Source organism: Lycorma delicatula, chromosome 4 (genome assembly GCF_047948215.1).
Source record: "Lycorma delicatula isolate Av1 chromosome 4, ASM4794821v1, whole genome shotgun sequence".
NCBI lineage: Eukaryota > Metazoa > Arthropoda > Insecta > Hemiptera > Fulgoridae > Lycorma > Lycorma delicatula.
Genome location: NC_134458.1, coordinates 156,894,072 through 156,916,249, shown reverse-complemented (window position 1 = coordinate 156,916,249; position 22,178 = coordinate 156,894,072). Strand labels below are relative to the sequence as shown.

The 22,178-nt window shown below is 27.3% G+C and overlaps 1 protein-coding gene across 2 annotated transcripts in view; it reads left to right on the top strand.

Annotated features, from left to right (window-relative positions):
* LOC142324006 (annexin B9-like) overlaps positions 1-22,178 on the top strand; it is a 48,326-nt gene that overhangs the window by 4,130 nt on the left and 22,018 nt on the right. Inside the window, exons 2-3 of one of the 2 annotated variants that reach the window (XM_075364549.1) lie at positions 6,226-6,281; positions 19,355-19,915. In XM_075364549.1, the coding sequence (XP_075220664.1) occupies positions 6,255-6,281; positions 19,355-19,915 (588 nt within the window). In that variant the 5' untranslated portion in view covers positions 6,226-6,254. The remainder of the gene's footprint in view (positions 1-6,225; positions 6,282-19,354; positions 19,916-22,178) is intronic. The other variant, XM_075364550.1, reaches the window with a different exon arrangement.

Below are 22,178 nucleotides of genomic sequence, written 5' to 3'. Positions count from 1 at the left end.
TGATGGAATTTTTTTGTGTTGAATTTCATATTTGGGCAAAATGATGTCCATTGTTTTTCCCTCCATTTAGATGTGTTCTCAATCTAACTTGCAGGATTTGAGGATTCCATTTTGATATCTGATTTTCTAAAATCATTGGTAGTTAGTGTTTTTTGCTTTTCAGTTCTTTTGAATTTTTCTCTGTGAAAAACCAATTGAAACCATATTTACAGTTATCAATTATTTTTAATTTTTTAACAGGAATATATGCAGCTCAATGATGAAAAATAATTTTGAAATTTTTGGTTTTTGATTTGGTCTGTCGCTTAGAAATATTTATTTATGCATCAAATTTAGGCTGATGTCCAATTACGATTATTGATGGATGTCAATTTTTTACATATTACAATTTTGTAACATGAAAAGTGCCGTGGCTAATTTGTACTTAAAGCTGAAACGTTTGCAAAAAGGCAGAGATCCTACTACCTTGCTGTGAGGATTGGTGGAATGGTAATTATTACAATAAAGAAATAATAATGTCTTTTGAGTTACTGAAATAAGAAAGGAAAATATAATAAGCCATCAAGAATTGCCAGTAATATAATAATACAGTACTAAATTACATTAATGTGAATAATATTGAAGTGTATAAAGATGGGAAAAATGACCTTGCACTGTTGCCATACAGTATAATTTAGTGCTTGTGAGATATTACAGATTATAAAAATGTATTATGGTGGAAGAGGAACTAATTAATAGTGTAGATTTAAAAATTATACAATGTAAAGTAATTCTGAAAGTATTGGGTTATCCAGATTTTTTAATTTAATAATTGATATAAGAATTTAAAAAAAAAAATCCATTTTTGGTATAAAAAAGGGCCCTAACATGTGCTTTATGATACGCATTAAATGTTGAACATTTAGTTTTGTTTTTACAGTTCCTTAAATTTGGGAAGTAAAAGAGTTAATAATTTCAATAAAAAAAGAAATTATAAAGTTTATCATATTTACCAATTTATATAAAAAAAAGTTTCCTAGACTACAGAATAGATTTTTTCAAAATAAGATAAGTTTAAAAATAAACTTCAAATTATTGAAATCTGAATTAAAGTTTTTTTGATAATTTTATTTTTAGATGACTTGTCATAAATTTTCCAAATCCTGATTGGGTATTGGACCCAAAATCTTTGGTGTAGCAGAAAATTATGCTATCTGCTTGTGCTACCAAGAAACAAAAATAAGTTTTCAATAATAAAATTAATTCATTTTAGTATTTTGGGTTATGTTTACATAGAGTGTGATGTTTGATAAGTGTATAAAAATAAGAAAATTTTTCAGGAAAAATCCGTTGTGTTTTTCAACATAGTCTCCTTTCAAATCTATAAACTTAGTCCTATGGTGATCAAGTTACACTTCATTATGATTTATTTCCTACACTTCATTATGATTTATTTAAGTTTTCAAAATAAGCAGATGTTTCAGCAATAACTTCATCATTTAGCATTAATTTCTTTACAGCAAGGCATTTCTTCATGTCTGGAAACAGCAAACGGTCTTAACGATACAAGTTTGACTGGTACGATTGATATGGAAGAATTTTGTAGCATAATATGAATAATTTTGTTGCTGCAGAAGAGTGAGTTGGCACATTGTTTGATGTAAAAGAATCTTCTGTTTTTCTCAAAGTCGTTTTTTATTTGTTTTTTCATTTAGGAAATCCAGGAATGGTGTATAATATTGCCCGATAGTTTTACCCTTCTCCAGAAATTTTATGAAGATTATGCCTACACCATTCCAAAAGACAGTGGGAATTACCTTCTCTATTAATGAAACAGTTTTTGTCCTCTTTGTAACAAGTTCCTAATTGCAATCCTCTATTTTGACCTACTGGATTCGGGTTGGTAATGTTCCTGAATTTCATTAATTGTTATGAAACTATGCAAAACTTCTTGATTATTTTGAAACTACCCTAAATTGCATTCACTTAGCATTGTTTCTCATTTGACCACTCTGAAAATAGTCAAACAAGTTGTAAGTGTTCTAATCAATGGAGCTGACTTACTTTAATATTTATCCAGGTTGGTTTTAGTTTCCTGTGCAGTTTTACCTCTCCAAACATTTGATGATCACTAGAGATTTTTTTTGGGCATTTTTCTTGATGCACAATACTTGATTGACTCAAATGACTGCTAACAACAGAATTATAAGTTGTATCTGTGGGAAAATTTTTGTATGCTACTAATGGAGATGAGGAAAACTAAGAGTGATTTCAACAATGGGCTGTGACTGCTATCTTTTAACTGTGTGGATTTATCCAACAGCCCTAGTGCTGAAATTTTCTAACTTGGATTTTTAAAAAGTATTTTACTTTTAAACATAAAATGAACTGCTTGAATTAAAATTGTTACTGCTATAAAAAAACAAAAAAAAAACTTTTCAACAAATGAAGTTTGAAAAGAAAATTTTGAATATTACTGATTTTTAAGAAATATTAAATATTTTTCACCCTTTTACCATCCAGTGTTGCTCAAGGTTCCAGATTTTATTTATTCTCTGGAAGAGGACCTCAGTTTATGTTAAAATTAATTTTAATAACTTTTTGAAATTTATTTTTTTCCTTAAAGGAATGTTTTACAAAAATTCATAATTTGTAAATCACAAAAAAGTGTCAATAAAATTATGGATAGTAACCTGAGTTGACATTTTCAAAAAGGTTTCTGTGAAATTTGTAATGTAGTATTAATTGCTTGATTTTTTGTTAAAATGCATCTTGACCATGTAAATGAACAATGGAACTGGCTGAAATTTCTGTCTTATCACTTTTCCCCTTGAACAGATATTACATTAAAAAAATTAATGTTTCATCTAGAGGAACACCTACTGTTAAATATTTCAAATGAAAAAATAACAAACATTTACAAGCCTTCAGTTGTGTAAATTACTGTAGTTAGTTCATTCTTCAAGTTTAATTAAAATAGGTTTTATCATTTGTGCATAAGTGAAGAAATTAAGATAACATGCACAAATTGATATAAACAATGTCATTGAACCTAGTTCTTTTTCTTAAGTTATAAATTAAATGCAAAGATAGCACGAAAATAAAATGTGTTTCTTTTTAAATAATTAGTAATACTAAAGACGTAATTTAAATTAGATAAGTATGTATAATTTTAATTAAATTTGTTATACAAGTAGTAGTTCTCAAAAAGTTTACTTCAGTTGCCTACTTGGAAAAATGATCGTGTAAATAGAATTTTCTGTTAAAGTAGTTAATATCATGGAAATATTTTTCAGTGCTGATAAATGAAATACTATTTTTTTTATTTTGTGTATGAAAGCGATTAAAGTACTTCTTATAGAACATGTCAGCTACTCAATATGTTAATCCATGAAAAATGATCCTGTAAAATACAATACACTAGCTGTTCAAGTATTAATATTATCATAATGATGCCATTATCAATAAATTTAGACTTAAAATCATTCTTACAGTTTCAAAATTACACAATAAAAGAAAGTTAAGATCAGCCAGTGGTTGTTGAATTTTAAGCAAACATTGATTTAAATAGATGTACAGACTACATATGAGTATTTTGATTTATATATAGATTTCAGTAAAAGTATTTTTATTTTGCCATGTATATAGTTTTTCTGCATAGCTATACAGTATATTGCATAAGGGAATTTATGCAAATCAGGTTCAAATTTTCCATATCATTGTTTCATCATGATCCCCTCTGACCAAAAAACAATTACAGCAGTGAAAAATTTCAGAGTGTTTGTTGGCTTGCTTTTTGCTTTATATCACCAGACTGGATGGATTAATTTAGATAAGATTTGATACAATGATTTCTTTATATAGCTCATTGATGCAATTTATTAATTTCATTCACAATCGATCAAGGTGCAGGGTGATATGGATTTCATGAGTCCCATATTTTAAAATTTTACTCAAAAGGTAGGTAGGTAGGTTTGTTCATATAATTCAATGCTGTTAAGATGCCTTCTGATAATGTTTGATCTTATTCAAACCTCCTTAAAGAGATGGTGGCAAAAAACCTTTCTTTATAGTTTCTCAATTCAAGTCACATTCTGGTGTTAATTAGATGATTCCATTACATTAGTATGTCGCTTTTGTTATGTAATTAGGGGATTTCATTCTGGAGTGGGGAATAGTAACTATTTTTTTTACAATTTATCATTTTGCTTAATGTTTTTAGACTAGATTGACCAATTTTTATTAAATGTACAAGTATAATGATTTCTGATGTGGGTTACTGTTGTCATTTAATTTTATTTACTATTTGTCAAGGGAGTCATGGTCCTTTACCTCAAAATTTTACTCAGAGTAGAATAATATTTAACAAATCTCTTAGGAGTCTTATGTTCTTTTGATTTGTGTTATACCACATCCAACTCAAAATCAAAAGGATGAAAGTAACATTTTTTTTTAATATATTGTAAAACTTTCCTTATTTATTGGCTAAAATAACTCATATTATTTAAAAAGCAACATATTTTTATTTTGAATTCAATCGATTAAGGGGGGTACAGTGGTCTATATTTAGGATTAATTAAATATGTCGTAACTGCTTGTCAGTTTTAAAATTTCACACAGTGAATTGGGTATCAAAAGTGTAGCCACTGGAAAATTTTATAAATCAAACTAGGGGTTGAGGTATTTATATAAAGGACTAATTATATTTCTCAATTATGGTTAATACCCGGAAAAGATGTAGCTCATCAGTGACTTTTTTTTTGAAGGAGTGACGAAGGTTACATGAGAAAATGTTATAAAAATGTTTTTGGATAAAATTGTTTAATAGTAATAATAGAAGTTTATAATAATATATAAAATAAGAGAACATGTTGCATGTAATTCAAACGTCTCATTTTTTATATATGCTTTTTCATAGGAATGTTATTTTACCCCCTCTTCACCTATTATAGTAATTAAATTATAATGTATCATTTATTTCAACAAGTACAGTTCTGTGCTCTATTATAAACTTGTATAAGTTTGTTGTATTCTTGAATTCTTACATGTAAGAAAATTCAAACTCATAAATCAAAGTCTGAATTTTGTTAACAATTAAGTATGTTAAAAAAATATAGAACGGTTTTTAAATCAATTAAAATACCTTTGCCTTAAATAAAGTTAATGAAGTCAATTAAAAACTATTATATGACTAATTCACTTTGGATATTAGCCTTTTCAAGGAAGGTTATAGAATTTTAAAAAATAAATTTGTGTAGTTTGAAAAATTAAATGTTTGACAGAATTTATTAACTTGTTTTTACATAAAATTAATAAAAAAATAATAACTTTAAAACTTGAAAAAAAATTTTCTTATATGAATCAGATATAAGGTTATTGTAAATTTCTGCATGTCATACATGCATCTAAAAGTTTAAGTATTTTATTAAAGCCTACATTAACCTTCCAAATTTTGAAGAAGTCTCTTTCTTCATTACACTTACGACTCATGAATTTCTCATGACATGGGACTGTCTGCTAGATTACTGCCATGTAATGGTTCATCACATTCCATGATTATGTGTGATATTTGTGGTGAAAATTTAAACTGGTATGTAAAATTTGTAGTATTGTGGATGAGGATGAGACTGAAATAGTTAAGTTTTAATTTTTATTGCTTTCTGAATTTTAGTTTTTTCTTTTTAAATCTAAGCTAGAGCCTTTTACATTTTCACTTTGATTTATATATATATTTATAAATTAATTAATTATTATTCTCTCTTTTAGTTTTACCTTTTTAATTATTAAAATTTAGATAGGAACAGATTCATTTATACTTGACATCTAAGAAATGTATTTTACAGATTTACCTTAAGTTGTTTTTTTTATTCACTGGAACAGTTCATTATTGTTATTTTCTTTCTCTTATATGCTACTTTGAGTTTTTGATTTACTGTATTTTACTTTTTTTTTTTATTAAATACTTGGTTTTTTTAGTTGCCGATGCTGTAACAGTTAAATTTATTTTGGTACATTGACAAATTTCTTTATTGTTTACATATAGGTAAGAAAAAAATTGTACTAGTAATAGAGATTTTTGTACACAAAAGTAAGGAGTACAAAAATCATACCTTGCATTACAGAAGGCTAGAGTATGCTTATGTAGTCTCGCTGAAATAAAATGAACCTTATAAGCAGCAGTATATTGTGATATACTGTTAAAATGTTATTGAATTTTGATTTATTTCAAATATTTTCTTTTTTCAGGGATATTGTCAAAGAAAAAGAAATTAAATATGAGTTATCCTCCATACAATCCATATGTAAGTTAATAAATTACATGTATTTATCTTTCTAATTTGTAATTGTTATTTGTAAATATGCTTAATTATTTATGTTACTTTTTAATTCTAAAGTGTCTGCTTTGATGTGATAATAACATTTTTTCACACCACCTGAACAATTACTCAAATAGTTACATACCTATAGTTTTCAACATGAAAGAAAAAACCCCAGGAAGGTGAGTGAGTGTACCGATGAGAGATTACCTGAATTAAATACTCATTGCTTAAATATGCCTTAATGTGGATTCTATGTAAATAAATTCTTTGTATGTATAAATAAGACTTAAAGCAGTATAATTCAGTGGGTGAAGTTTCATTTAAAATAAATTAGATACAAACTTAAAATACATGGTGACTGTCATAAAGTATTAATGTACCTAGATTTCAGATTAATTTTTTGAGTCTGAAATTGTCATCAGTTATAATTATGTTACTAAATCTTAAATATGAAAATCATGAAAGGTTTTGCCTGCAGATGTTTTTTCAACTTTATATAGTTGTTTAGTCTGGTCCAAGAGAGTTTGGTTCTATATTTCAGTTTTGAAGGACTTTATTAAAAAGTTGGTTAAAAAGGAGTTAAAAATTGGTTTGAGATCTGTAATAACATTTTTATGATGCAAATAGTGTGTAAATAGATCTTAATGCAATAGCCAGATCTGCATCAATGTTTCTCATTGATTTTCCCCTCTTGAAATTCTTTATTCAGTATCTCACAATTTGCATCTGTGTTTAATTTGTTTTTTTGAACCAGTAAATTATCTAGATGTTGAGTTTTTTTTATGTTTAAGTTCAATTTTTGTTTTGTTGGCGATGAATCTGTGCAGCACCATTCTATTAATTAATTATACAAAAAAATTAATTAATTATTTATCTTCAGGTTTACTGTGATATACACAAGTTTCATTTCCTATTACCCAGCAATTTGTCACTTTGTACTCATAATGTTTTGACTTTAAACTTTTCTTGGAGATATTAGTGATAATTTTCACTGCCTAGTTTCTAATAGCCTAATCTTTCTGTAACTGTTTTATAAATAATCATTCTTGGTATTTTTTCCATTCTCACTTTCTGTCCTCTTTAAAATTACAATCCGTCATTATTACATTTTGCATATTATAATTTCCTTTTTAAAAACAAGTTGATAATAGAATGTAGGTGTTAGTAGCAGTTCCTTCTTCTGTACAAAAGAACTGATTGACTGATTCAGTAAGATGAATGACTTATGTTTTCTAGTAAGATATTCATTTTGGAGTGTCTATGTTTTCTGGTATAGATGTTTAATATTTAAATTCATACTACTATTTTAAACATTATTGCTGTAATTGAAGCCTGATAAACCACAGGTGTTGTGTAGTAGTTTACAGAATCCTGTCAGATACACTAGTATTGTGAATGAAAAATCATTCCATTTTAGATGGATACCTTTATATTATGAATTTTCCGTGTATTTTTATATATACTATATTATATTATAAATAATGACATGGTTATTGTTCATCTGTATTGGATAATATTTCTGTTTATATTATAAAAATAGTAGGGCTGGTTGTACCTAATAGTCACCTCAGCTATTTATTGGGTCATTAAATGCAATTTCAGTACAGGAAAAGGCTTCACCAGACAGTCCTGCAGGTTAGACTATCATTATGGTAAGCTCTCTAAGGAGCAATTAATTCACAGATGTGAATTAATTGGCTGATCTGAGCCATTCAAATCAGACAGTTTATAATCTTGTTGCCTAATATCTAAAGCTACAAGATTCAACATTGTGACAGAAAATGAAATTTTACTTTTGGAAAAGGAGTTTTACTATAGGATATGTCACTAAGTTTATAGCACAAAAAAAAATTGTAATTTTATATAAATAATGGATATGCACTGTTTTGCATGGGTTTGTAGCATGTTATTTTTAAATAAAATTTAATGCGTGATTAATAATACATAAAAACCATTGAAACTTTGACACATCCGTACAAGAAAAAAGTGAATAAAGCTATTTATTTGTTAGCTTTTGTCATTAAATGTGCCTTTGCTTATCCATGTATTAGTAGAAAAAGTATTGGTATTTTGATTTTACAGTGGCAGTCTGGTATTTTTGTGGTGCTACATTTAATTGTGAATTCTTTTATCTCTAGATTCTGTTATATTCTAATTGTTAGATCATTGTGTGTGTGCACGCACGTGCACACGTGCTCATAATTAACAATGTATTGTTAGTAAATGTGAATTCTTTACCTATTATAGCATTTTAGTATTTCCTGACTTCATTATCTCTTACATTAATACAAACAAACAAAAAAATTGTTTATTTTTTTTAATGAGAAAGAAGTTATGAGTAGACAGTTAGAAGATATTTTATATATATATTTTATATATATATATTGAAGATATTTTTCTTTTGTCATTATCATTACTTAGTATGGATGGCATGTAATAATTATACATTCACACTGGTTTGCATGAAGTTTTTAGGAAGACTTCAGGTAAAATAATACATATTCCTGCATTCCATAGTCTTAGCTTATGTTTCATAGTGTTCTCTTCAGAGAAGACAGTAATTTTACTGCATTACTTTTTTTAAATTGAAGTGTTTTGCTTTTGTATTTCTTTTAAATGACTTTTTGGAAACATGCAGGATTTTACTGACCTATCTGCATTTTAAATAAAAATAAATTAAACAGATATATCTAAAATGACTAAAAACTGCACTACAAATTTGAAAGTAATATTAAAATTATTCTTTAAAATTTGATTTTTTGAAGTCTGTACCAAATTAATGTTAGTAAGTTGTTTCTAAGTTGATACAAGCTTTTTAAAAACAGTGTCACTATATAATTTTTAGTCATTTTTAAAGATGTGTTTTATTTATTACCTGTTTTTTTAAGTTTGTTTTGTTAGAATTTGTGAAACTTTTATTTCTTCCTTATTTTTTTTTCTTTGTGTGTCTTAACATCTCGGAACCATTTAATGTAAAACATTTTGATTTACAAAGTTCCTTCAGTTTGAGTATAATTTACTCATACCCAAGCTATCAGTTGAAGCTATCATTTCTCAGTCGTTGATTCCCCTCTTCCTTATTCCATTTTCTTTCTAGTTCTCTTGTCAGTATGCTTATTCATTTCAATGTTAACTTACAAAAGTGCTTGTAACCTTTTTATTCTTTAAATGAATCTTTCTTCTAATTTATATTTCTTCTTAACCAGTGTAGTTATTAAGTGTGTTCAGCAGTATTTGTATTAATCTTATACATCAGTTTTTCCCCTAAATTAATAATTAAAAATTCATTTTGTTATGTATACCCTGTTGTCAATCTTCCACTTATTCAGACTTATGCTGCACATAGTTAGTATTTTGGAAAAAATATGAACTAAAATAAACTTATTATCGTACTTCAAATTAAAATCTTTTAAAAATTGATCACTAAAGCAGTCTATATTGATTGATAATGAAGTATATTCTGACTAAGAATTTCTTTTCTAACAAATTGATTAGAAATATATTTTAATGATAAGGTTTGCACAAGATTTGCATGATAGTTTTATGTTTCTTGAATCTTTCTATGCTGTTTTAAAATTTCTAGAAGTTAGTTAAGTTTTAATTTTAATTAAGTTTTTATCTTAGTGGCAGGGGAAACCACTAGCTTGCAAAGGCTGCATGCCTTTAAAAATAGGTGCTGTTTTGCTAGTTTAATGTTATTTTACAAAGATTCCATTTGTGTCTCTTTCATTTCCTCCTCACTCCTATCACTCTCTCTCTTTCTCTCACTCTCTCATTCTTGAGTATTTTTTACAAAAAAAAAGGGTTGTAAAGATTTTTATATAATTAATACATTTATTGTTATCTAGAATACTGTTAACAATACTTTTGTATACATTAGCAATTGCAAGCATTTTTTACATTATTATTGAAGGATAGTTATCTCTTTTGTATTTAAATTATTTTGAAACTAATTTGTTTAGAGATTGTTTTATTTTAAAAATGAATTTCTCAAAAATTTTCATTTGATTTTGATATTTAAATTTTAATGTATTATTATGTGAGATGCTAAATTATTTATAATATTTTGTTCTGTATTACCATTTTCATTGTTATTCAAAAATTAAATCAGTTTTTTTAGTTTAAAGCGCTTCACTCTTTTGGCTGATATTTTAGTTTGATTACCTAAAAATACGTGAATGTCAAAACTCAATAAAAAATCCTGACTGTATGTAGAATTGTTCTAAATTATATTCCTCAAACATAAAATGATTATAAATAAATATTGATTGATGAATAAATGAATAAATTTTTTATAAATAAAATTAATAGAAAAAAAAAAGGAATAAGTTTATTTTTTTTGTTAACAATCTAAATATGAAAAAGTCATTTTTTTTACTAATTACCCTTTTGATACATTTTCTCAAACTTATAGGTAGAAAGCATCATTAAATATAGCTTTAATATATTTAAGAATAGGGTCCACAGTGATTTGAGAAGAATTTTAGAAATATTTGTTGAGAAATTTCAGATTAGTGGATTGTTGTGATTTTACTATAATATTTGTTTTGTAAAGAAAATTTATGAAAATTGCTTGATGACTTTGTACTTGCGTACAGCAAAGCAGTGGAAAGATTACAGTAACTTGAGAGATTTTTATCACTTGAAAGAAGCTTTTTCCTTTTAAGAAGAGATATTATAATAAAATAAAGAGAAATTTAGCTTTACACTTTTATTTTTAAAACTACATAATCACCCAGTTCAATGAACTGCCATACTGCATTATTTTTTGAAATCTATCTTTAAAAAAATCATTAGTTATCAAAACCATTTCTTTTTATTGCTGGTGAAATTCTCTTAAAATTATCCTTTAGTTTGGGACATTGGAAATCACTAGGAGTGTGTAATGGATGCAGTAGCCATTGACATTGAATTGTATTTTTTGCTGTTGCACTTATGTTAGGCCTGGAATCTTCATATTGAAAAAGAGTGTTTTTTATTTTAACTTGATTCTTTTTTTTTAATATAGTAAGAGTTAATATAACAATAAAAATTCATTGTTACCACATTATTAGAAAAATGGAAGAATTCAAAAATGCGATTAACATGATCCTTGCAGCATTATTCCATGTACTGCAGTTTATTCTTGGAATATAATGGTAGACTCAAGTATCATCACATGTAGAGTGGTCTTTAAGAAGCCTTCATCTTTCTAATGTTTTTAGTGGAGTTCCTTAAAACAATAACTTTTTCAGCTTTTATTTCATCATTAATGTTTCGAGCACCCATCTTGGCATAAACTTTGTATAACCTAAGAACACCAATAATGTACCCATCTCTAATTTTAAGAAAATCTTTAAGTAATAGCAATTTTTTACACCATATTTTTGTGATAATTTCATCATCAATTCATGTCTTAATTGAAATCACATTTACAATCATAGGCTTCCACTGATTTGTTAACTCAAATCTGTTTGACCTTTGAACCTTATGTTGGGTTTTATAATTGATCAACATACCTAGCACACTGAACAGCTTTCTTTTGCTTATGAATTTCTTCATGGCAAACTTTTACGTGTTTAAAAATTTAATAATGGTGTTTAAATAAAGTATTTGAACAATTTTTTTTCTCCATTTAAATTTGAACTTAACAAGAACTGCAAATACCTGTAATTCATGACATAGAGTGATAGAGGGAAGTGCATTTTCATTGCACAGAACTGATTTTAACCAGATCTGTCTACTATAACTAAACATATTACAATGGAGGCAGCATCTTTCTTCTTCCCTCAAAAAATTAAATTGCAAAATTAAAATATCAGCATTTTATTTTTATCATTGTACTATTTGGATACAGTTTTAACTGATGAATTTTGTTTTGCCTGCTACTTCCATTGCATAAGAAAAATATCTTTTCATGCATGTAAAACATCATGTTATTTATTTATCTAAATTTTACAATTACTGTAAAAACACAGAGCTGTTTTATATTGTTATTTTAGTAGTGAAGAATTATATAATAATCCAATCAATGTAATGAATCAAACATGTTTAATTTTACTTCATTGAATTGTTTAAACCCCTTATATATTTATTTATTTATAATACAATAGTTAAATTTAAAACTGGTTAACCCATGTATTTAGTATGATGTACAACTAAAAGTTTTATCAAAATAATAAATACAATGAATTTCTCATGAAATTACCTAATTTATTATTATTAAAAAAGTCTCAGTACTATTGATTTAAATTGTTTTTTTTTATCCAACCTTCCAGAGAGCAGTAGTAGTGCTTTGTTTATTTTACCATGAATCAGGACATCTTTGATTTTTTTGTGAATACGATCAAAGATTTGTATATAATTTTCTCTTAACTCCAAAAATATTTTTTTTAAAATTTCATCAGCAGAATATCAAAAGAGTGTGAAATGTATCTTAAGAAATATTTTAGGGTTTCACCATTAAAAATAATTATTGAAATATTAACAAAATTAATGATAAATTAATTTAATCAATCTATATAGTATTATGAAAGTTTAATACAAAATTTAAAATAAGTTTAAATAAAATCTTAGGAAAATAGTTAGAAATAGACACCAAATAAAAACAGGTTAATTTTGTCATAAATTAGATTAATGATTAGATTAATCATTGAATATGATTCCACTGATTTAAAATATTTTTAATTTTAACTCAAACTTCATCTGAGACCTATTAATAACACTGGATATATAGTCATATTTTAATACAGTATTTTGAAGTTTGGTAACTAGTTATCTAAGAGATTTTGAGGTCAGTTTTTTTACCATTGTTTTTTTTATATTTTGGATTTTGTAAATAGATTAGTGAGGTAGAGTATTTACACTATGTATAAAGTGAATTTTTTTTATAGAGAATTGGTCTTTAGTATAAGTTTATCGAAACAATTGTTTCAATAAAAACTTTGGTGACTTAGGTAGAAGACCAGTTCAGACCCTCAAAAGGTATTCCTCAAAAGAAAGTGGAATAATACAAGTTTTGTTATGTGATTTGAAGGGAATAAGAGGTCATTGAAGGCTTTTCACTCTTCTAAGAACCATTGAATGTTTAAAACTGCCAACAAAATTCAATTCATTTGACAAAAAGACACTAAAACAACTTAAATCTATGTAATCCTTCATTTAAATCTTTATTTTCATGTGTAAATGATTTATCATGATAAATCGAATATCATTGACATTTTTGGTTTAAAAAATGCTGAAGGATTGTAATAGACATATTTTTTTATGTCCAGTAGGCTAATTTTCATATTCAGGGTTTGTTAATTAGCAGAATTTTTCTTTATAGTTAAACAATAATGAAAGAAATCTTGAAGAATAACCAATGCAATCAGAGAAAGTTATTGTTTGTGTTTAAAGAAGATAGCATCATGAGCTTTTTTCTTTTGTTCATTACATTATTGTTACAACTGAGGGAGGGGTATATTGAGAAATTAAGAATTTCTTTCAGTCTTAATTAGAACAGCCTGACCTTGATAATATCGGGTTCCAACAAGATAATGCTACAGTTTATTCTGCAATATAATAGCATGACAGTTCTATTCGAAATGATTGAAGGTCATTTGTTCTCTCGGTTTAGTGATGTGTACTGACATGCAAGAGTTGTGATTTATAATAATATGCTGCAGACTTTTTCTTTTTTGGTATTTCTAAAAGAAAGTGTGCTCTCAACATTTCACAATGGCTAAAGAGCTGAAAGTTAGAATTTGAGGGGAAATAAGTGAAAAAATATTTTATTCTGTTCAGTGCACAATATTAATAATAAGGATAATACATTATAGTAAATGATACCAGAAGTGGGAAGATGTGTTAGTCCTGTATAAAAAAAAGAAAGAATTTTCCATAAATTTGCCCTGACAAAATCAAGGAAATTGTAATAAAACATTTATCAAAGCTGTTTCATAAAATGTACAACTAATTATAGAATTGAGAAAATGTATATTTGAAAATGATAAATATTACAGAATAATAACAATTTGGAAAATGTAGTGAATATTATTTGAAATTTGAGGTACTATACAAGAAATGTAATGAACAGCTTTGTTCAGTGACATACAGAATGTTCAAGTATGGTAATCTAAATAACCTTTCAGCAGTTGAAGTTAGAAAAATGAAATTTATCAAATACTTTTACCTGGAAATGATCTATTTTTTTGTTGAGATTATCACACCCCAAGCATCTAAGAATATTATTAGTATGATCTTTTAGATACTCTTTTAGAGTATCTAAATCTAAATCTAATCAATAATTAAATAAAAGAAGTAAGATTATGATATGTTAGTTTTAAAGTAATTGAAAAACAAAAATTTTGATGTAAAAAACATCAAACTACAATCTAACAAAAATCATGCCATGGAAATCTTTCACAGATAATTAAAAGGCAGTTACAGTACTTAAATTAAATAAAAAAATATAGCAAATGTTAATATCTGAAAACTAGCTACTTTTTGGTATGAGACTGCTACTTAGATTGCATTGTTGGCCACTGTTGAAACTAGCTGTGAAAAATATTAAATAGTCACAATTTTTTAGCCTAGTTTTTTTGCCTTTTACGTCAAAATATTTTCAGTATCTTTAATTAATGTATCATAACCCTACTCTTTTCATTTAAACTTTTGAATTGCCCTCATTAAGGGCCTTTGGAAAGTGTTGTTATGTTTAATAATTGAAAGGTTTTAAGTTATGACATACATTATAAATATTGTACATAATAAAACAGAGGATGATACCTTGAGGATTTTTTCAAAATAAATTGAATATTCATTTTCATAGTGGAAGACAAAATTCTTTTTAATAAGCTTTATTAATGTTTTTTTCTTCTTCAATCTGTGTTTAATATTTGTTACATCTCTAAAGCCATTTCTGTGTGAGAAATGCTATAATTGGAAATTATTTTATTTTATTATTTCCTTTCTTCAAAATAAAATGACTTTATTTATAATCTTTTTGATTATGTAAATAAATAATTTAGTATAATTTTGGTTGTAATGTGAGGTTTTTTGTTCCCATTTGGGTTTTTGTTATCTTATCTTGTTACTTGCTGTCTTATTTTTTTTAAGTTAATCTTATCAGAAATCAGTTTGTGTCTTTTGACAGGAAGTATATTTTAATATTTGCATTTAATTTGCTTACTGTGTATGTTTACTTGTTCCTTTGAATGTTTTTTTCTGTATTAAATGTTTTATTTTTTGTGTATTTTGTAGATGTATATTTTGTTCAATTAACCTAAACAAAAAATGTTTATAGTATGTTTTTGTTGTAATTAAGCACAGAATGTATAGTTTGCGTAATTAATTGTATAGAGTATTTTTCCTTCTTATACAATTATTTTTACTTAAAGTAATTCAATTTATTGTCAAGCTTTACTCAATAAATTACATTAAGAATGCTTTCTTCTGCAACGCATAATTAACTTACAATGTACTCCTCGAGTCAAAACTATTTTTATCGTCATTTTGGTAACCTATTCCTTAATCATTTTCTATAATCCTTATGTAAATACTATCCCAATTATAGTTCCTGCTGAATCCCTTCCGGTTTTATTTTATGGAGCTTTATTGGTATCTGCTTAATCTCGTTATAAAACAGTAAAACTGAAAAAATTTTCATATCATGTTTATTTATTTTCATTACATAATATTTGATTTGATTGGTAAACATCATATATTTCAGATTAATTTTTTATCTGTAATTTACACTATCATATAAGTGTAAAAATATAGTAAGATCCATTTTCATAGGCCGAAATTTTTGAAAATAGCAGAAAACTACTTTTAATAGTAGGTAAAACTGTTCAGAATTATGTTTAAACATTTATTTCTTATATGATCTGTTAATGAAGTTATTGAATGTTGAATTTCCATTATGGGAAAACAGGTAATACTTTTATACATAAATTAATATAATTTTTGCTAGTCCTCTTCAAGTATGTTGCAACTTACAACAATAACATTAACTCAGTTTTTTCTGTTAATTTCATCAGAAGTTGTAACTCTTAAAAGATAAGCATTATGTTTCTGATGCAGTTACTTTTTTTTTTTTAATAAGAAAATTACTTTATGATTAAATATGAAATAAAATATGGCTGCCTCAGTTTCTGATATAAATGTTGTTAATCCTGTGAAGGAACTTCTGCGTCACGTTTTCATATAATTGTGGCGATATTGTGCGATAACAACTTGTATATTCTCTATAAGCACTTAAACTGTGGATTATTAGCATAGACGTATTCCTTCACAAATCCCAAGAAGAAAATGTCAAGAGGTGTTAGATAGGCAACTAATTGATATCTTTATTTCTCAAGATAATCTGTCCTGGGAATTTCTCATTGTCATAATGCTATCTTTTAGTAGCTCATGTGATTTATAGTGGCATCCTGCTAGAAATATGCATTCCCCATGTCCATTCATTCATTGTAGGCTACAAGAAATGAGTCACCATCATTCAGTCGTGCTCCATGTTGACTAACCATAGCACTTTCTTTGTTTTTGATAAAATGTGGCCCGATCACATCACCAGCCTAAAAACCACATCAAGCAGTTCACTCATGATTTATTATTAAATAATATGCAATCATTCTAGGTTTTTTTTGGAGTTCCATACTCAATAGTTTTGTTTATTATAAACCCATTCAGTTGGAAATGAGATAAGGCCATAATTGATTGGCCTCATCACTAAGGATAATTCATTAAAAAAATTAGGGTTACTGACTGCATTTCAGATACATGTTTGATTAATGCGTGGCATTGAGCAATGTTTTGTGGATGCATTAGCTGCAATTTGTAAGCATTTAGTCCAATATCTTTATGTGAAATGTGAAGTAGACTACTGTTTGAGTTGACTGTTGTGAAATTCTTGGACTTGACAAACTTTGACTTTCAGCAACAGCAGTAATGTTTTCAGTTGACCTGGTACTACATTAACAGACTTGAGTCTTCAGAACAGTAATTTGGCTAGTCGTCTCAAATTTATCGACTACTTTTACAATTGCTGAATGAGGTGGTGCTTCATTACAAACTTTACAAACTATCTGTGAAATATTCACTATATTTAAAATTAATTTTCATAATTACTTTGCATTTTTTGAGAGCATATTCTGTTTTCACTTCAAACTGGTTTTAAACTAAATTGTACTGTTTTTATTTAATAGCTGTTAAGAAATAACATCTGTATGTGTGATCTGAAAAATACTGTGGAATTTAAAATTATATATCTTTATGGACAACCCTACAGATCAGAATATATTGCCAAAAACCCTAATTTGTAATGGGGAATATTTTTTTTTTTTTTCAGTATGTTGGAAGACCTGCCCATCACTTTCTTCTTCTAACAAATTTGTTTCTTGGAGGTTGAATTAATCCTGTTAATTTAATTTAAATTTATTTGAATGTTCTAAAATTATATTAGTCTGTTCTCTTAGATAAAGATAGATATGATTTGTCAGTCAACTTGGTTATCTTAAGTTATATTATGTGATGAAATTAACAATTTTGTAGAGTGACAAAAATTTGTCTTATTTTTTTAAAATTAGTCAGTCCCCATTCAATTCCTGTTAAATGTATTTTTTCTTATACAAAATCATCCCATTGTTGAATTTGCCGAGTTGTATTTAGGTGGGTGCTTATTTTGGTGCTGTATAATGTATAATAACATAACTATAAAAAAACTCTCAGAGATAAACAGTAAAATATTAGAAAAATTCAAGCAACTGCTTTTTTTAATTTGGAAGTTTTGGTATCTCCTTATCTTTGTGGTAAAGGTTGAAAAATGTCACCCTAATAACTTTTTAAATTAAAAAAAGTTTCAAGTTAGTTAATTGACTTAGTCAAATTATAAAAATGTATAAAGCTTTGGTTTTTAGGGGCGATACAAAATATCTCTGTTATAATTTCTAATCATATTTCTGGTGCTACTATATTTTTTTGTTCTATTTATTTTTTATGGGCTATAAAATAATGGCGACTAAAGTTTTCAGTTCAATCCAGAAAAAAATCACTTGCTCTATATGATGTAAGCTACATTAATTTTGTGTTGTGGGTTAACCATTCCTGTGATATAAAACAGAAGTACTAATTCTCAAACAGAATTTTGCAACCTTTAGATTTTGAAACATTAAGAAATTAAAAATTTCATAGAAGGAGGATACACAATTACAATGTGTACCCATGGAAGGATACATTAAGAACAAAAAGACAGGGCGAATGCATAAGCCAGAGTTTAAAGATATTGCTTAAACTCCTTTTTTTGGTTGTGTGCTCTGCCCGGGGCATTGCTGCATTAGACTTAAATGCATTGTGCATCTATTAAGCATTTAAAAAATACAAAGGCCATTAAAAAACAAATTCTGATGATAAAAATCTGTAAGGAAACCCAGAAGTAACTAGGTTATCATACGGATGAATGTCATTGAAACAGCAGCAGCATTATAAAAAATGGAATTTCTGTGATAAAATTGTTACTTTAGTTTGATTGATTCCTGATGTGGATTTTATGAGGAATTCTGTTATTTTATTCATTATGAATTTTATTTTGTTAATTCTCTTTCGAAGTTTATGTTTATTTAAAAGACTGTGCTAAAGAAACAAACTTATTAACATGTTAATATTAAGGTAACAAAGTTACCTTAACATATATTTAATATTTTAGCATAACTATGTGTAGCGTGGGTAGATAAACTGCCCTTTTTTGTTGACATCATGCGGGGTAACTTATCTGCTGCAATCATTTTTAGGATAATTTAAACTGAATGTACAGGATTCTCCAGCAAAGATCTTCCAAACTTTTTTCTAAATTTTATGTTACTTAAATAACTGAATTTTAATAAATTGTATAATTTAATTCTGATTAAATTTTTTTACAGTTAAATTTAGTATTAACAGAGATTATTTTTTATTTTTGGGGTTTAATTTTTTTTTATAAAGAATATAAGAAACCTTGTGCATCAGAGAGTTTCTAAATAAAATAAAACAAATTAATCTGTTAATTTACTTTTTGACATAAATTAAAAAAAAAATTAAATTAATTTTTTTCTCTTTAGGATTCAGGGATGTATCAACCACCCCAGCATACTACAGCACCATTAAGTTATCCAATATATCCGGGTTCTGCGGCTCCACCTCCACCTTCAGCTTACCCACAATCAATGCCAATGCCATCATGTAATCCATATCCATCAAATCAGCCATCTTATCCACCGAATCCATCATCTTATCCATCTCAGCCTACTCCATATTCCTCAAACCCTTCACCTTATCCAGGACATGCATCTCCTTATCCATCACAAGGAGTACCATCTCCTTATCCATCACAGTCTTCTTATCCGTCACAAGGAACACCATCTCCTTATCCATCACAAGGAACTCAATCTCCTTATCCATCACAAGGAACTCAATCTCCTTATCCATCACAAGGAACTCCATCTCCTTATCAGTCAAATCTGACGCAACATACATCCTACCCATCTCAGCAATCACTGTATCCTGGTAACCCTCCTCCTTCACAACATGGACAAAGTGGAAGTAATTTTGGAAGTAATGTACATGGGGGCGGTCAACCGTTCTCTTATACCGCTGGTAAAACACAACAGCCTATTAAAAAGGTGAGCCTATTGATAAAAAGAAAGCCCTGGTTTTAGTATGTGTATTTTTATTCCATTAAAAAAAATAAAGTTTATTCTATTGTCAATTAATCTTTTTTACACTTTACTATGCATAATTTTGGCTGCACAAAGCATATTTATTCCAATTCTGTATCTTCATTTAATTAAATTATTTAGATTTGTTATTTATAGTCAACAGATTCCTTGAGTTATTATACAATAAAATCAGTTTAATTAATTTTTATTGCATGAGTAGCCTATTTTTATTTTAGTGGCTTGATTGTGTAACCATTGGCCTTATTTGTTGTGCTGTTTTGAAAATATGTAACAACTAGAATGAAACTGCAAGGAAAACCTAGACTAGACAATAAGTTTATGTCTATATGTATTTAAATATTAAATGAACCACAATAAATGGTGTATGTGATAAGTTTAAAGAAAGAAACATATTGTAAAAAAACTTTAATTTAAGAAACACATACAGTATTGTTGAAAGATCTATAATGCTACATATAATCACTATTAAAAGTAACTGCAGGAAAAGAAACAGCAGATTCTTAGATTTTTATTGCCAAATAAATTTCTGCACTATAGGTTAATCGTTCATATCACAAAGCATGTAAAGTAACTTATAACGTACATTTCTTATTGAAAAGGAAAACATTGTCAATTTAAAAGATATAAATTCTTAATATCAGTAATATTTTTATTCCTATAAAGTATAAAGATAATTTAATCAGTTAATTAAAAATAATTATTATATATATATATATAGTCATATATTTATTGGAAAAGGGATTATACATTTTGGTGACAAAAATTAAAAGTAACGGGGAAAAATTTATAATAAATCATGCTAAAACCCTCAACTATTTGTATCAATATTTACTACATATTGGTGATAATTATTACTTTTATACATAACTATAATTTCAATAAAAATGGGTAACTATTCATTTACAGCTATATCGGATAATATAAATCTTGTAGGTGATATGTCTTTTGAAATCAGTCATCATAAATATAACATGCTTTGTTGCCAAGAATAACAACTTCCATACCAAGTTTACTAGAGAAAATGAGAACTGAAGTGGTTTACCAATTGCTTTCTGCATTAAGCCAAGTATAGAATTGCATATCAGCATGCCATGCTCACTGGAGCAGTGATAATATTTAGCCCTTTACATTTAAAAGCTTCAACCTTCATTGGGAATTAAACTCTGACTAGTGCCACTTATACTTCATTCGTTTTACATAGCCATAGTTGTGATAAGCATTTATTGCAAACAAAGACTGAGACAGGTGGTTAAGAGCAAGAAATTAATCTACTCCTACCCTTGTTTTATCTTTTATAAAACTGTGAATTTATAATTTGTGATAGATCAGATTGAATTAGGTTAGATTAAATTTTTTAGGAAATCAGTATTGTACTAAGCTTTAAATTTGATTTATAATATTACATATGTGTTTAAGATCTATTGACTGTCTAACATTAAAAAATTCACATGAAAAATGTATTGGTCTTGGAATATTTAAAATATATCATCAACTGGTGTGTTCTGCCTGGCAGCAGATTCCTTACACAACTGCTGTCTCCATCCACTTGTTCCAAGCCTTCTCCTGCATCCTCTTGTAGTTTCTAATCCTCACCTTATCTATTAACATCATCCTTTAACTTCCTTTCTCCTACAGACTGTTCCAATGCAGTTGTCAAGATTCCATTTCATGTTCTCACACGTCCTAACCAGTTTCATTTTCTTTCGTCTACTTTCCACATAAATGTTCTTTCTTCTTTAATTCTGTTCATTACATTTCTATTCCTCACTTATCTGTTCATTTTACTTTCTCATCCTTCTTCATACTCACACCTCAAGCTGCAAATCAGTCTGTCTCACTCTTCCTTTTCAGCCATGCTTCATTTCCATACAAGATGTTCCATAATAACATTTGCCTAACCTTTTCCATAACATAAGTCCAGACTTTACTACATAGTAATCTCCTCTTCTTACATTCTTCTTTTCCGATTGGTATCCTTCCTTTTACTTTCATTGTGCTCTTCCATACCTCTGTCACCCATAGCCACTAAATATCAATAAATTTTTACTTTTCTATTCTGCTTTCATTTGTGCTATATAACTATTTTTTACTTAATAAATGTCTAATGACTAATGTGTGTTTTTTTTATAAATGTCTATTAAGTAATTTTTTATGTAAAAATATTTGCATATGAATGTATATATAGATAGATATTTTATTTTTTATT